At 42.7% G+C, this 17,201-nt stretch overlaps 1 protein-coding gene across 3 annotated transcripts in view; it reads left to right on the top strand.

The window, feature by feature from the left end:
* Positions 1 to 17,201, top strand: part of ATRN (attractin) — a 151,863-nt gene that overhangs the window by 82,093 nt on the left and 52,569 nt on the right. For all 3 annotated transcript variants that reach the window (XM_033511471.1, XM_033511472.1, XM_033511473.1), the window contains exons 20-24: positions 1,140 to 1,233; positions 2,550 to 2,602; positions 4,168 to 4,262; positions 5,110 to 5,188; positions 5,545 to 5,702. In XM_033511471.1, coding sequence (XP_033367362.1) covers positions 1,140 to 1,233; positions 2,550 to 2,602; positions 4,168 to 4,262; positions 5,110 to 5,188; positions 5,545 to 5,702 — 479 coding nt within the window. The remainder of the gene's footprint in view (positions 1 to 1,139; positions 1,234 to 2,549; positions 2,603 to 4,167; positions 4,263 to 5,109; positions 5,189 to 5,544; positions 5,703 to 17,201) is intronic.

The raw sequence follows: 17,201 nt of genomic DNA on the forward strand, positions 1-17,201 counted from the left end.
TTAATGTCTAAGAATCTGCTGGTACATTTATTGGCATGGCTGCTTAGCCAGGAGGAATATGTGTTCTCAACAAGGAGGCATCTTGTTCCCAGCAAGCTCAGGGACCATAAACAAGGGATTTTTGCTTTCTGTAGTTTTTCCTTATGTTGTACACTCTGCTCTGCACAACTCCAGATGGATGCAGCTGCATTGGCAGAACGACTTCTAAAAGGCACCTACATGCCAGAAGAAGTTGTTAAATCTGTTTTTCCAGTGACAGTGAGCAAGAAATCCAAGTCAACTGGCTGTGTAGGCTTTGTTCTTTTTCATTGGTTTGGTTTTGGGGTTTCTGTGGATGTTTCTCCTCTACGTCTTTATAAATAAAGGTCTCAAAATGTGTCAATATGAGCATTTAGGTTAAATCAGGAGCATTTTTGTGAAGAAAATCTCCTGCATGTCCCCATCACACTACCTTGGGATGGATTTTGAGCAGACTCAGGTGTATGAGATGTTCTGTTTTGGGCACACCCTAAACCTGGAGTAGTTGAGGGCTGTGCAGGTTTGCTTCAACCACAGCTCGAAGACATTCAGTGCAAAGTTTTCCTAAAATATTTTGGGGAATGCACCCCAACTAGTCCCAACATGGACATCATCATCTTAACACCAGATGTTTTCTGCTGATGCTGTTGATAATGACATTATTTCCTCAGCAGGACAGATGAAACATTAGTTTTCCCAAGACCTATTGTTTATTTCTGAAAAAAGCCCTGGAAGTCCGACAGGCTTTGTTTTATTTTCCAAACTCTTCTCTCAAGAGTTTTGAGTTTGGCTGAAATGTGTTACCAAGCCCAAAATGATTTCAAATACTGTCCCTTCCTAGTTATGATATCACCCCTGCTGTCTGTCAAGAGGTTAAAAAGCAGAGTCTGATGATTATTTCATGCAAGACACCAGTCCTGGGTAGCCTGTGCTCTGTTTTGACGCACGGTTCTATTTTCGTCTGCCTTCTGTAGCACAAAGAAAGCAAAGAGCACCAAATGGGTTTTCATCTGCATGTTAATTGTTGATGTATCTCAATTTGACAACTAAAGGACTTAATTGCTATCAAATTTTTTCCTTTCTTCATTCAACATTGCATCTTCTCCCCCTCTGCTCAACAGCTTGCAAGTGCAATGGCCACGCGTCCGTCTGCAACACAAACACGGGGAAATGTTTCTGCACGACCAAGGGAATCAAAGGAGACGAGTGTCAGCTGTGAGTTCATGTCCCTTTCTTCTTTGAAATCAAAAAACTGTGCACACACCACCTTGGACACCCCACCCTCCCCGTTTTCAAATGGTTGTGTTTATGATATCTCTGCTCCTGACAGTTGACTGACTGCACTGAGTCAGTGCACTGAGGGTGCAGCCAGCCGTGCTTCCCCTGGGGAACATCTTGAACAGAATGATTTCCTGAAGAATTCCAATTTTAAAAGCATTTCAACTGGGAATGTCATGCAGAAGGGATGGCTGAAAAAATCCCCACCCCCTAAACTATACATAGAATCACAGAATGGTTTGTGTTGGAAAGGACTTCAGGGCTCATCCAGCCCCAGCCATGGCAGGGACAGCTCCCACTGTCCCAGGAGCTCCAGCCCCAGTGTCCAGCCTGGCCTTGGGCACTGCCAGGGATCCAGGGGCTGCTGATCCAGGGACAGCCCCAGCTGCTTTGGGAATTCCATCCCAGCCCCTGCCCACCCTGCCAGGAACAATCCCTGCCCAAGATCCCAGCCCAATCTCCCCTTTCCCAGTGGAAGCCATTCCCTGGCTCCTGTCCCTCCAGCCCTTGGCCCCAGTCCCTCTCCAGCTCTCCTGGAGCCCCTGCAGGGACTCTCAGCATTCCCTGCATTTTGCCCTTCTCCAGGGGAACATTCCCAGCTCTCCCAGCCTGGCTCCAGAGCAGAGGGGCTCCAGCCCTGCAGCAGCTCCGGGGCCTCCTCTGGACTCTCTCTGCTTTGCTTTATCCCTCAATAGTTTCTTTTTAATTGGTAGATTTCATTGTCCGTGCTCTCTGATGTTGTTCAGTGGGAATGTAAATATATCCTAAATGAGCCTTTGACATTCGAGCAGTTTAATGGAGCAGTTTTAGAGCAACAAATTTGCTGGAGGTTTCTCTGTAATATAACAGAAATGCTTTTAGTGTGATGTTAGTGGAAATAATTTAATTACAAATAATTTCATTGCCAGGTTTATTTTTAAAGCATTGCTCACATGAGTAAACATTTACAGGCTAGAACTTGAAATAGCCATAAATGACTAAGCTAATCCAGTTCCATGCATTGTGAAGAGCTAATAAATACCTTCCAAGTGGATGCAAATGTTAATATCCAGAATTTTATATTGCATTTTTACTGCATATGAGTTGGCCTTGTAGGGAACGTGGAATTTCTTCATCAGCCCAGTCTAGCTCAGACATTCATCTTTAATTGTGTACTGTTATCAGCACAGGTTGTGTTTTCTGGTATTTAGTGGCTGGGAATAAAGAGAGCTAGAAAAAATATCAGCTTATTAAAAATTGTATATTCTTTTTAGATGTGAAGTTGAAAACAGATATCAGGGAAATCCACTTAAAGGAACGTGCTACTGTGAGTACCCGTGGGATTTTGTCTGGAGATAAAAAATGTGCTTGAAGTTTAAAATACCTTGTTTAAAATTTGTTTTAATTGCCTCAGCATGTGTTAAAAATATGGAGGATTAAGGAAAGGACTAAAAAATAGCTCTAAAAACCTTCACTTTTCTCAAATACATTGTTTAAAGAGAATGAAAATACTTTTCTTGATAAGGTCCGTGTGATGACTGGATCTTTTTAACAATGTTTTGCATGTTTTTCATGTGACTGAGATGAAATCTGGTCTTTTGGAGAGCACTCTAAACTATATTCCTAACAGGTAAAAAACAAAGAATGTCCTTAGAATTTTTATAGATGCAAAATACTGTTTATTTTAAATTCTGCTCCACGTTAGAATGGATTTCAAAACTGCCACGTTTTCTCTGAAATGAGCAGTTGGATTTTCATGCAGTTCCAAAAGATCCTTTGCCAAGATTCAGATTACCTAATGGAAACTTTCCAGCTTCTATTTGCAAATATTAGCAATCAGCAGCCTGGCAGGCGTGGAGAGATGGAATCTTAAATTACATAAAGTCTCCAGTAGTGTCCAGCACAGAAATGATCAACTGGCTGGTTTTGGCTTATTTGAATTCTACTTGTGTGGCTCAACAAGGGCACTGTGGGCTCCTCATGGCATTTCTGTGTAAGAAAGCCCAAATTCCTTGCTGAAATGGCAGGGATGGTTAAATGGGAGAAAAGTGAGAAGAGATAAAACTTTGGAGCTCTCAAGGAAGAGCCTTGTGCTGCCCAGATTCAGTGCTGCTGCTTGGTTTTGTTCCTGGACTGTTCCTTTGTCAAGAAGACATGGATCAACATCAGCAGCTTGTCTGACTTGAGTCAGTCCAGCGAGAGGTCAGCACCTGCTGTATCAATTCCTGTTTATTATTGCTTGGAATATCTCTGCATGGCTTGGGGAAGATGCACAAGTCATAGCAGTGATCTTTAAGGGAAGGGATGAGATGGGTCAGCACGTCCTCGCAGGCAGCTGTGCATTACAGCCTGGGCAGCAGGGAAGGACAGACAGACAGACCAAAAGCTGCTCCTGGCATGCTTGGGTGGGATGTGTCCTGGAGCAGGATGGCAGCTGGGTCCATCACCAACCAGCTGCTCTGCAGAACCTCTCCCAGGAAAATCTGCTGATGTACAGAAACCTGGGATGGGGGGGACCACTGCCCCCTTCCCAGTGGAAATTACACAGCTATTGAATCTTTCTGCTGTTCCCTTAGATCACAGAGGTATTGCAGGCTGGAAAAGTAAATCTTTTGGCATGTTTTTTTACAGTGTATAGGTAGGAATATTGATTTAGATCAAGGCTGGAGGCTGTTGCCTGGCAAGTATAAGCCACCTCTCTTCCCCTCTGGGCTCAGCTGCCCGAGTTTTTTGTTCCTGATGTGGGATCATATGTAGGCTGGAGTAATTTGTAGCAGTGTCATGACAATTTCATGTCCTGGTTGTCCAAGAAACCCTTGTGTGACGTCGTGCCTTCCTTTACAGAAGTTCTTTTATTCCAGGAGAAGGGATAACTGTCTCCATTCCTTACAGATACTCTTCTCATCGACTATCAGTTCACCTTCAGCCTTTCCCAGGAGGACGATCGCTATTACACAGCAATCAACTTTGTAGCAACACCTGAAGAGGTACATTTTCTATTTGCCCTTTTAACTTTGTCCTTTGTCTTCTCTTGGCTCTGGAGGCAATGAATTGTTACAGTTCTCTGGGTCTTTAGCTGTAGTCTTGTGATGTGGAAAGATGTGGAAGGAGCTCCATGGAGCAACCAGAGCTTTTTGACTTCAGTCTGGCTGTGCAGTCCTGAATCATCACAGGAAAATTTCATAAAAACCACAGTTGATTCTTCCAGTTATTGGAACAACCTCTGAGCTGTTCCAGTTTTTTTTAAAATCACAGAAGAGTTTGGGTTGGAAGGGACCTTAAAGCACATTCTGCTCCAAACCTGCCAGGGCAGGGCCAGCTCCCCCTGTCCCAGGAGCTCCAGCCCCAGTGTCCAGCCTGGCCTTGGGCACTGCCAGGGATCCAGGGGCTGCTCTGGGCACCTGGGACAGCCCTGCCCAAATCCCACCCAGCCCTGCCCTCTGGCACTGGGAATTCATTCCCTGTGTCCTGTCCCCAGTCCCTCTCCAGCTCTCCTGGAGCCCCTTTGGGCTCTTCTGCAGGCTGAACAATCCCATCTCTCTCAGCCTGCCTCCAGAGCAGAGAGGTTTTGTTTGTTTTCACCCCATGTCTTGTGACTCAGTTCTTCCTGTGATATTCTGTACGCATGACTTCTTTATCCTTTGTTACATTTTCCTTGAGGAGGAGAATACTTCTTACAGAAAATATAGTATATATTTTTTAGCTTGATGTATTTTCTTCATGTAAGTAACAAATTTCAAGATAATTTTTTTTTGTAGCAGTGATTTCCTAGGAAACATTACAGTAAAATTCCTTTTCCTGAAAATGGGGTTTCTTCTTCATTTCTTCCTTTAGCAAAACAGAGACCTGGACATGTTCATCAATGCATCTAAAAACTTCAACCTCAACATTACTTGGTCCACAAGTTTTGCAGGTAAATTGAGGATGGTCTAAGTAATTCAGGAGCTTCTTTCATTGATTGGTTTCTGAAAAAGGCAAATTTAATTTGGAATACTATGTAATTTCTGCATACTGTTCTTAAATTGTCAGCCTGAGGGGGAAAGTAAAATGTTTAAAAAAACTATGTTTTTAATTTTAATAGCATATTTTGTAAACATTAAAAGTGCAAATTTGATTTTTAACAATGCAACATGCAGTGATGTTGATAATGCAGTGCAGCTTAACATTGTTGGGGTTAATTTTCAAAATTAACATTTAGGATGTTTTGCCCTTTTGTTTATTTTCTTAAATACACACTGAAATATCTTTTCTTGCTACTCCTTACAACAGCTGGCACACAGGCTGGGGAGGAAATTCCAGTTGTTTCCAGAACCAATATAAAAGAATACAAGGACAGTTTCTCCAATGAGAAATTTGATTTCCGCAACAACCCGAACATCACATTCTTTGTTTATGTCAGCAATTTTACCTGGCCCATAAAAATACAGGTAAGAGCTGCTAATATATGTCAAATTGTTTAAAGGTGCTTTTTTTGTTTCTCTCAAGAGCTGTGGCAGTTTGCTGTGCTTGGAGTTGACCCAGCTGAACCAGCCTGGTGTAATCCCAGAGCAGACAGAGTCTGATGTTCCTGGATAAGGGGAGGAGGGCGTGAGGCATCTTCTGATGTTGCCTCAGCCCCTGGATCTGAAGATGTGCTGTGAAATAAAGAGAGACACTCATTTATTAACAGGGCTGTATTTGATGTGGTGCCTGACTTCAAATGTGCAGGTATTGATGTTGTAGGAAAAGACTGATAAAGCTAAAAACAAAGCCTGGAAAGAGCAGGCAGAGGAAATGCTTCAGTGTCTCTTTAGTGCCTGGTTCTCAAAAGGCACAGCTCAAGGGCCACCCCTTGAGTTTCTCCTGCTGCTGCCTCAGGCTGGTGGCACGTGCAGGACAAGAAGCTCATCCTTTCCCTCTGCTCAGTGTCGCTGGTTGACAGGAGAAGCCTGGTGCCAGGCTGGCTGTGTGAGGAAGCTGGTGCAGGAGAAGCAGTGGACGAAGCTTGGTGGTCATAAAATCAGTCAGAATCACTCTGTGACTGCAATCACAGATTCTGCAGCTGCTGAGGCAGCTCCCAATTCAGAGCAGCCTGGCCACCTTCTTGCAGTGGGCTGGTCAACCACTGTGTGCTCAGAGTGATCTGGGTGTTTGAAGGACAAAACCCTTCGAGGTCTGGAACAGAGATCATGGAATAGTTTGGGTTGGAAGGGGCTTTAAAGAGGATCTCATTCCCTCTGCTGCCATGGGCAGGGACAGCTTTCACTAGCTTAGCTTGCTCCAAGCCCTGTCCAACCTTGAGCAGCCACAGATCTCAAACAAAGCTTGGCATATTTGAATTCTTACTTGTTTAAGAAACTTGGTCAAATAGAGGAACCCAGATTCTTCCATCTTCACTCTCATTCATCTGATTGTTTTGTGAGAGCTGACACTTCCTATTAATGTACTTGGTATTTCAAATGTATCAGTCAGGCAAACTCACCCTGTTAACAAAAATAATGCACAGGGTAATGTTGAGCAAGAAAATGAGATTCACCTGGAAGAAAGGTCCTTAAGTTACAGTGATTTTTTCCTGAATTTTTAAAAAAGTGTTAGGAATACTTGTGAAATGTCTTTGTCACCTCCTAAAGTGGGTTTTAATTACTTGGGAAACTTTGTCCTGTTGATTGCAGACTGAAGATTTGGCAGGTTGGCTTTGGGCTCTTTTTAAAATCTTACAGTTTGAGTAATCAGTTTGCAGCTGGAGAGTTCTTACTTCATAAACTCGTAAAGTCTTCATTTATTTTCAAGTCCTAATTTTTAAATATGGAGGCATTGATGAGCTGCAATGTAAAATCTTTGTCATTGGATACTCAAGAAGCAAGTCCCAAACCTCCTCATTTGGAGGGGAAATAGCATCTATGTAGGTGAACATTTGTGCAATGATTTATTTAAATATTTGAGCTTCTCTTTCATCAAATTCATAATCACAGGAGTCAGGAAAAATTTAATAATTTTCTTTTAACCTTATGGCTATTTTTTGATACCTGATTTTCCATAATCAGTGCTGGACTGTACCTTACCCTGATTTATTTATTTGTTATTTCTTGCTGCAGAACTGTGTGTTAGGGATGCAGCTTTTTCTCTTCTCTGCTTACAGCATCCCCTCTTTCCTTCCCCTCCTAGTTTCCTTTACTGGTATGGCTGAAACATCACTTGCTGCTTTGTTTTCATTTGCTGAGCAATGGCACAGCTTGACTTCTGTCAGTTCTTATTTTATCTCTCTACTTCTTGCTGCCTTTAAAGACATGGCTAATGAATCCTTTCCTCTCCTTAATACAAAGTCTCTTTGATTGATCCTCATGTCCCTTTCGAGGTTAGCTCTGCAAATGCAGCTTTCAAATAGTTTTGCATCTTTGACCTGAGAGAAATATTTAGATGGCAGCTTTCCCATTCCTGATCTCCTTAGTCCACTTGATTTTACTGTTTGATTTCATTTCATATTGTTAAAGAGTGAACTTTGATTCTCTTACAACACTTGACCTCTCTTTATCCTCAATTTAATGTGAATGTGCTTGTATGGACTCACTTCAAGTTAATGTCATATCACCAGCTCTTCTTAATGTCTTTATTACTTGTCAAAACAAAGTCTAAAATAGCATCAGCTCTTACTCATTGAGCCAGAGTTTTTGTGAAGAACTCTGGCAGGGACCAGCAATCTGTGCTCCATAGAATTTCTGTTAGCTTCCTCTTGAGTGCACAGCTGAGAGCCAGGATTCACCGTGTCCTTTCAGGTCTTGTGCAATCTGCCGTGATGGATTGAGCTTCCCTCAGCTGCAATCTGTGTTCCTACCTGTCCCTTCCATAGCCCAGGTGTTTTCATTTCTGTGAGGTCGTGGCTCTCTGTAGTTTGTGTTCAATGGGATAAAATAGAAGCTAAATCATGGTCCAGATTTTTGGGACAAAGATTTTTTTGACAAATGCCCAGAGAAGCTGTGGGTGCTGCGTCCCTGGAAGTGTTTGAGGCCAGGTTGGATGGGGCTTGGAGCAGCCTGGGACAGTGGAAGGTGTCCTTGTCCATCTCAGGGGGATGGACTGAGATCAGCTTTAAGATCCCTTCCAACCTACCTCATTCTCTGATTCTGGGATTTTAGAACTTCCTGCCCATCAGTCCTTGACTCGTCCTGTGCTACATTCTTCTCAGGAATAGTTTTTATTCAGGGCTTTCTTTCTCTCATTTGTTTTTCCAAGGGGCTCATCCCTGATTTCACTGTGGAAAAGTTTCCTGTGCTGTTGGGATCAGTCCTTCAGGGCTAACTGGCTCATTAATTAAAACTCCGTGTACAGTATGGGCAGGGTGTAAACTGTTCTCTTATCTCCTGGCTTGTCTCCTGCAGTATTCCTCATTGCACCTGCACTATTAAACTGTCACACAGCTACAGAACATGTTTCAATTTACCTTTGGAAATTGCACTGATTTTAATAGAGTATGTCCAAGTCAGGAAAACTCTGCTCCTGCCAAGCTGCTGGAAATTATTCTGTCCTCATGTGTGTGCATCACCTGGCAGCTCATGCGTGTGTTGGGCTGATCCTGGGCAGTGCAGCACGTCCAAATCATGTTTTTAGGAGTTTATTCTTTGTTGGAATATCTTAGTAAACTGTCATTGTGCATATACTCACTTGTCCTGGCTTATTTTCAATTTCAATACAACAGATGTATTAAAAGATGAGTGTTTATCTCTATACAAAATCTTGCAACAGAAAACTTTATAAATGTAGTTTTTACTGCAAAGCAATCCTACAATCCACCTTTTTTTTTGTTTGCTAAGTATTACAAACTGTATCTTGAAGTACTTGATAGAAATCTGTCTCTTACTCATTCTCTCTCCTTGCCTGTTCAAATCTGTACTTGGGAAGTATAAATGCTCCTTTGTGTAAGAGATGGCTGTGTCCCTGCCCGTGCTCAGTTCTGCCTCTTCTTTCCCTGTCTTGCTCCACCTCTTTTCCAGACTGATTCAGTTCATTTCCTTTTTTAAAGTATATTGGTTTAGGATGACTTTCCCTGCTGGTTAATGACTTAAAATGATTATTCAGTAAAAGAACTAAGGCAGCAAAATGCAGAAAGCCTTCAAAATACAGCCATCTTCTTCCCAGTTCCTCCTTTCTGAGCAGTTCCAAGCATGAAGGAGTTCACTTAAAGTCTTACTGTGCCAAGCTTTCCTGGAAATCCAGGTAAGGTCCTGTCAATATATAATAATCAGTGTCTGGATATTTCCATTCTCTCTGCTTTGTGAGCTCATCTTTGCTGTGAACATTGGACACACGGAATTTTGAAGCATTTAGCAACCCCCAACAGTTTTACCTTCCTCTCTTCATCTTTCCTCTAGATATTCCTTATCTTCCTCCAAAGTGGGAGCGCACCCTTTAGGAAAGGACATCAGGGGGTGTTGAAGGGTTGAGGGTATTTTCACCTATGTAAATGTAATCTTTTCCCTACTATTCTTCCTATTTCCTTAATCTTCATTGTGAGTTTGCTCTGTTATTCTTTACAAATTTAGCTCAGAGTAGAAGAGAGACATTGACTGTAAATAGTCAGCTGTACAATAGCACAGTGAGAAGCAGAGGAATTCAGTGCTGAAACTTCCAGAGGAGTTCTCTTCATGGGTTTCAGATCATGCAGTCAGCTCACTCTGAGATGAAACTGCAGTTCTGGAGCTGACAAGCAGTTAGTGGTGAAAATTTGAAACTCTCTTAGATAGCTGTGTAAATGTCAGCAGGTTTTAACACTGTTTAAACTTGTGTGTATTTACCTGGGGCTGAGTCTGGTGGGTGAATCCCTCTCCAGAGTGCACAGGAGGGTGAAAACTCCATCTGCTAATGTGGAAAATTCTCTTTCCTGAAGATTTCTGCTTCATCACAATTTACTGCTGATGGTGTTTGCTACCACTCACTAAGTAGAAATTGGTGGTTTAGTCTTGTTTCATACCCAAACTATTGTTTTTATTCACTAACATTCTGTCCCATTTGAGACTCAGTTCTTTCCTCTCAGATTCCAAGCATCTTGCATTGATCTCTGCATTCTGAGAATGTGTAAGGCATTTAGGAGCTGATTAAGGCAAACCCAGTTTGTAATTGTATCATTAACTGGCAATTGCCTCCTCTCTCTCCTTCATGTTGGTTGAAGGATTTTGATTTGAACACGCTTAAATGTTAATTATGAACCAAATGCTTCAAGAAACAAAAAGAGGAGAAGGAATTTTGCAGCCCTTGAATACAAAATGTACCATTTGCAGAATCTCTTTAGGTATTCACTATATATAATTTTCTTGGCAATTCCTCGTTGTGTTGGGCTTCAAAAAGTGCCACTGTTCAAAAAGTGCATTTCTGCCTGTGCAGGGGGGTGGAGGCTGCAGAGGCACTGCATAGCTCCCACTTTTTGAAGAGTATTTGAGAACCAGTGGGAAATATTCCTCAGCTCACTGAAATTGTTGCCTTCCACTCAGATTTCATAAAGGCTGTAATGGAAAAATAGCTAAAATTGCCTCTGCTGCCTTCAATTTTATTTTCTCAAACTTTCTTCTGGTTTCCTCTGCTTGACTTATTTCAGGACGGGCTATCTGTATAGTCTCCTTTATATCTTTATCCCTTTTTACACAGATAGTTCAAGGAGCCAACAGGATTGGAGGGACCTTAAAGACAATCTGGGGACTGCTTAACTCAGTCACCTCATGTGTTGTCACAATTATTCTGTCTCCAAACATGCTGTTTACCCTGAGAGGAAGGTACAGGTGAACCCACTCAAAATGCTGCATTGCTCTCTGGTTCCTCTGCTGAGGGGGTGAAGTGAGAGGTGGAAAACAGCCCAAGGCCCTTCAGTGGATCCCAGCTGGCACAGAAGTGTCAGGAGGTCAGGTGCAGAAACTGGTACTAATGGGAGACCTGGAAATTGAGGACAGGCTCAAACATGCTGTAATGAAACCAGAATTTGGTCCCTGGTGCTTTCTTTTCGTGATGGTCCAGGTGACTGTCACAGGTGACTGTGTTTGGACTGGCACACAGAATTCTGGAATCCCAGATGGGTTTGGATTGGACCTTGAAGACCATCCCATTCAAACACCTGTTATGGGCAGAGACACCTTCCACTAGTCCAGGGTGCTCCAAGCCCCGTCCAGCCTGGCCTGGAACACTTCCAGGGATCCAGGGGCAGCCACAGCTTCTCAGGGCAACCTGTGCCAGGGCCTCTCAGGGAAAAATTTCTTTCCAAATCTCATCTAACCCTGCCCTCTGGCAGTGGGAAGCCATTTCCCCTTTGTCCTGGCACTTCAGGCCCTTGTCCCAAGTTCCTCTCCAGCTCTCCTGGAGCCCCTTTAGGCTCTGGGAGGGGCTGTAAGGTCATCCCAGAGCCTTCCCTTTCCAGACTGAACAGCCCCAGCTCTCTCAGCCTGGCTCCACAGGAGAAATCCAGGTGTCACAGCTCCAGCTGCTCTGTAGAGATCCACTGCAGGTGCCAGGAATGAAGTGTCAGCCATTAATTAATGTGCTCTTTAATGAGCCCCTTCCTTCAGAGCCCTCACTCTCTGCCTTCTGTTGCTTTTCTTAAATTCTTATTGCCAGGATGACTGCATCCAGCTTTGGAAGGAAAAGGCTCATTTTAGTGCTCCAGTGAAGAGCTGCACTGCTGCATGAAGTGAGATTCTGATAAACGTGGGAGTACAATTGTGCTCCCATTAAACCTTTTGGAACTGGCACTTTCTAGGATTCAGGTGCCTGATATAGTAGACCTGTGACTACTAATTTTTTTTAAGGCCTTTTCCTCTATCATGAGTTGTTTTAAGGGAACAGCAGAAGCTCTGTTGTTTCACAGGCATCAAAAGCCTCTCTCTGCAACCCAAAGGTTTCCCAAGGGATTGTTTTATAGTTACTAATTGCTTCCTTTGACCTGGGAACAGTTCCCACTGGTTACAGTGAAATGCTGAAAATGTCTGTAGGGATGTAGGAGAGCAAATTCCCTCCAGTACTCTTAGGGGAGCTGGCAGTGATGTTGGAAATGGGTTCTTTCCTGACCCTGCAGGTATTTCCTCTCTTAGTGTGTGGGCAGAGTTCAGGTGGAGCCACCAGGTGTCAGCTGTGTGAGGTGAATCGAGCATTAGATTGAGACCCTGCTGAGGAATGCCTCTTGTTTATTCTTATGGTAAATGTAGCTATTCAGGTTGGAAATATTAGCCAATATTTTGCAAACTGCCAGGAATTAAATTGTTAAGAAAACTCCACAGTCTCAAAGCTCTCTCTCTGATCTTTATCATTGTTTACTTCAGTGTTTCATTGCTGTTGTGTCCTCCAGTATGTAAATACTGAAAGCTTCTGAAATTCTCATTGTTCAAAGTAAAGCTCCTTCATTAAAGCAGCTTTGATTTGAAATTCTTCTTCTAATGCTCTTCCCCATCACCCTGCTAATTTTATTGGCAACATTTCCCCTAAAACAGGTGGTCTGCATTAGCAAGAACCTTAATACCACTTTCAATTAAACTTTAATTTTACTTTCCATTCATGTTTAGTGTCATTCAGGAAGGATTTGTATTTTTCCAGGGCTAAATGATGGATGACACTTTGCTACGGCCAAGGAAAGATTTGGAGTGCCCTTAGCTCCTGTCAGGCGAGGAGGGGCCCAAAACAGAGCTGGAGGAACAGGAGGTCTCACAATTACTTTTATTTTTAGGCTTTCAGCCTCTTTCAGGTGACATGGTCATTGCCAGCAGTGATGCTCTCTGCATTTCCCACTTTGAGGTTTACAGCCTGACTAAAAGGCTTTGATAATACCTGGGAAAAGAATGAGTGAAGAAGCCATCCACAGTTAACAGGAGGGGCTGGACTGTCTCTAATGCCTTGATTCCTCTCTGGAAGAATCATTAGGTATTTGATACAGAACACAAATAACCCTGAGCACTGGGCATGGCCATGGAGGTTCCCAGTCTTTCTCTAAATTAGTGTCATTCTCAAATCAAAAGTGACAGGCTCATCAAATGGGAGCTCTCAGTGAGGGAAAAGAAGAAGTGTCTTTGTTTTTGGCCAAAGAGAATAAAACACATTCAGATAGGCTGGGATTGCTTTGATAAAATAATTATGTAGGCTTGAAATCGCAGTGAGGTTGCTGATCTGGCCAGCTTTCCTGCCAGGTCCTCATGTGCCTCATGCATATTTAACAAGGAAGAGATGTAAATGTAGAGATAAAATCATCCTCAACTCTCTGGGACCATTTATTCCAAAAATACTCTTTTTTTCTGTTGCTTCTGAAAGCATCCTAATGCCAAAGTTGTTTGCTAATGATGTCCCTTGCCTTTCTTTAGCCATAACTGCAGGTGCTTTGGAGCCCCTCCCTGCAATGTGAGAGGTTTTCTTGAAACCAACAATGAAACCTAAATCAATTTGTTAATCTGATGAAATTTGCTGTTGAATGTAATTACTTTTGGAGACATGCAATTACATGCTGATTTTTTAGAACAGGCAAACTGACATCTACTGTGGGAAGGAAAGATTTAAAACAGAACAGTTAAATGGTCCTTTAAAACATGAAGCAGCTGCTTGTGTTTTATCTGCTCCTGCCACCTTATTTTTGGCATCAACCGATGACATTTTTCTCCTTTTAGAAGTCGTTCCCTTTTCGATTAAGTAACATTTTTGTTAGCACCTTCTTAAATCCTTTTAAATGAGGATTTCTGTCACAGGCAGTTAACCCTTGGCAGGATGTGCTGCCACTTTAGTCCTTTTTACAGAAGGGTGTAGTGTCAGCAACCCTGAAAATTGTTCATGCCTGACTTTTCCCAAGGGCTGGAGAGGGAGAGGGGATTTTTATCAGAGATTCATGGAATGGTTTGGGTTGGAAGGGAGATGAAGGAGCAGCTGATCCCACCCCAGCCATGGCAGGGACAGCTCCCACTGTCCCAGGAGCTCCAGCCCCAGTGTCCAGCCTGGCCTTGGGCACTGCCAGGGATCCAGGGGCTGCTCTGGGCTCCTGTGCCAGGCACTGCCCACCCTGCCAGGAACAATCCCTGCCCAAACCCCACCCAGCCCTGCCCTCTGGCACTGGGAGCCATTCCCTGCTCCTGTCCCCAGTCCCTTCCAGCTCTCCTGGAGCCCCTCAGGGCCCTGCAAGGTGCAACCAATAAAGTCTTGGGGTTTTACATCTGCATCTTGGGATTTCGTGGGATGAACTGTAGTGACTCACGTAACTTTTATGAGGTTTATTGTAATATCTTTCTACAGCACTGGAAGTCCCTTTGAGTGCCTGTTGCAAAGCTTTAGCTGCATAAATAAGAAAAGTTGTAGGATACCAGAGAGAGACAATCTGCAATTCAGATTTAATAATACCAGGAGCATTTCCTAGGTGGTGTTTTATTGAGATCTGACAGTGACTTATGGATTGATTACCTTAATTTTAAGGAAGCTGATTGTTTTTCTCTTTTTGAATGCAGGGCTGGAAAATATAATATATAAAAAATTGCAGAATTAATTTTCTATGGAAGCTAAGTCCTAATCAGACATTAATTTATTCTGGGTGAGGTCAGTGCTGGTTGCTTGAAGATGCTGTATTTCTGTGATGAATAACTCTTGAAAATGCCATAACCCACCACAGAATGTAAATATAAGCCCCAATCTCAAATATATTTCAGAAAATGAGTACTGTGAGCCTTGCTGAGAAGCTGAAAGAGCAAGATACTTTTCTTTATACAAAAGTTTATTTAAAGAGTCATAGAATAGTGAGCAGAGTTAATGAAGGAGAGAAAAGTGTATTGGCAGTAAAAGAGAAGAAGCTTCCCACTGAAATGTGACAGTGGATTCAGCCTGGCTAAACCACAAAGGAAATATATCCAGAACTAGGAGAGGGTGACAAACCCAAGAGCCTGTGGCTGGTTTAACTCACAAACACAGCCAGAGACACCAGCACTCCACTAGCAGCTCTCAGCTGACTCTGCAGGGCTGCTTTGGGGGAAAAAACATCCCTGGAATGTCCTGAAAACTTACTTTTCTATCATTTATTTTCCTGACTTCATATTCTTAAGGTTTTGACTTCTTCTGTATTGGCATGTGTTGCTCACAGCAATGTTGGCAAGCTGGAGTTGGCATCAGGGCAGGGTAGGAGTGTCACAGTCCTGCATAGGATTAAATTTCTGGGATCATTTGGGATTTTTACTTAAATTGGTTCTCTCAAATTATTTTTTTGAGTCATAAGTGTCATGTATAGTTACTTCTTTAACCAGTCTGTTTTGCATGCAAGATTAGCACCATCCACCTTCCCACACCTGGAGCCAAAGTATCAATAAATTACATTATTTTTTTTTTCATTATTATTTATTGGGGTTTTTTTATTATTATTACTTTTATCAATATTACATATTTTGACTGAGGATTGAAGTACATTCCATTAATTGATTGGTCACTTCAGTATTTTACTGGGAAATTCTTCATGACAAAAGAGTGAATTCATGTTCTGGAAATCCTTTAGTGATAGGCAGTGACTACCTGGCCTTTTAATGCAAATGTGAGAGTTTTTAGAGAGGTTGTCGTTCTGCCCTACCCAGCACCCAGGTTATTTTTTTCACATTAAGATTTCTTGAAAACCAAATCACAGTCAAGGTTCACAACAGGAAAACTTGTGATGAATAAAACAGCCCAGCCCTATGATTCTGATTTCATGGCTCTTCAGAGCTGATCCTGATGCTGTGTGGTTTGTTGGAAGTAAATTTAGGAGGTTTTAATTGCTGCCACTTAAGGTCATAATGTGACACCAGGTTTGAGATGACTTGCAGCTTCAGTATCGTGTAATAATGTGACAGTGTTGTCATTCAAAGCTATTTTAACTTGGTTATTTATATAAATACCTTTTTAGTTTGGGGCTGGAACTAGACAAGCTTTAAGATCCCTTCCAACCCAAACCATTCTATGATTCTATATGTAATATGTATAAATTGATATTTACTTATTTTACTATATTTTATTAAAGATGAGATTTCTGCAGCTTGCATATTACAGGATGTTTTGCTGCAGGTTGATAAACATGTAAAATTTCTCATCCAATATGATCCAGGGAATTTACAAGGAATTTACTCCTTCTCCTGGGGGAAGGAGACAGAGCTGCTTTCTCCATTAATGCCACTGCAACCCTGAACTCTGTTTTACATTTCCCCCCGTTTTGTCTGGTCAGGAATGATGCAAGGCAGAAGGTTTTGCCTGTTTCCATCTGTCATATTGAAGCCTAAAAAAATAAACTTGCAAATATTGCTTTGGCTGTTTTATACTTACTATTCTTGATTCCCTCTTGTGTACTTACATCACCTGCTCTTTAGGAAAACAACTTTTATGCCTTTTAAGCTCAGAAGACTGTGAAGCTCATTTTTCCTGGATTTGAGGGTCCAAGTGAGAGTTTGAGCTGTTTTGTGCTGAAGTTTTAATTTTTTCCATTTAATTTTTTAATTATTGCTGAAACTCTCCAGCAATAGATGCATTCTGCCAAATGTAACGGAGCCTGCAGGATGGTGTCAGAGCTGTGCACCAAGCCAGGGAACGGGATTCCTCCTTCCCAAACGCATCCACGCTGCTGGAGGGAGCTGCTTGAGCACCTGGAACTCCTGGATTGGGGTGTTTTCCTGATGGTGACTTGTCTTCTGTCTCAAGGTTTACAATCCTCATTTTTAACCACTCTTTCCAGGTGCCCCAGAGCTTACTTGTCTCCAGAATAACTGTTGGAATTGCAGGATCACTCTGAGACCATCGAGCCCAGCTGTTCCCAGCACTGCCAGGAGTGCCCCTGTCCCCGAGTGCCACAAGCACAGGGCTGTTCAATCCATCCAGGGAGGGCTGCTCCATCACCACACCGAGCAGCTGGGCCAGGGCTGGACAGCCCTTTCCCTCATTTCCCCAAAATCCACCCTGAGCTGCCCTGAGGCCGTTCCCTCTCCTCCTGTCCCTGTTCC

The sequence above is a fragment of the Parus major genome, unplaced genomic scaffold (assembly GCF_001522545.3).
Source record: "Parus major isolate Abel unplaced genomic scaffold, Parus_major1.1 Scaffold257, whole genome shotgun sequence".
NCBI classification, from domain to species: Eukaryota; Metazoa; Chordata; class Aves; order Passeriformes; family Paridae; genus Parus; species Parus major.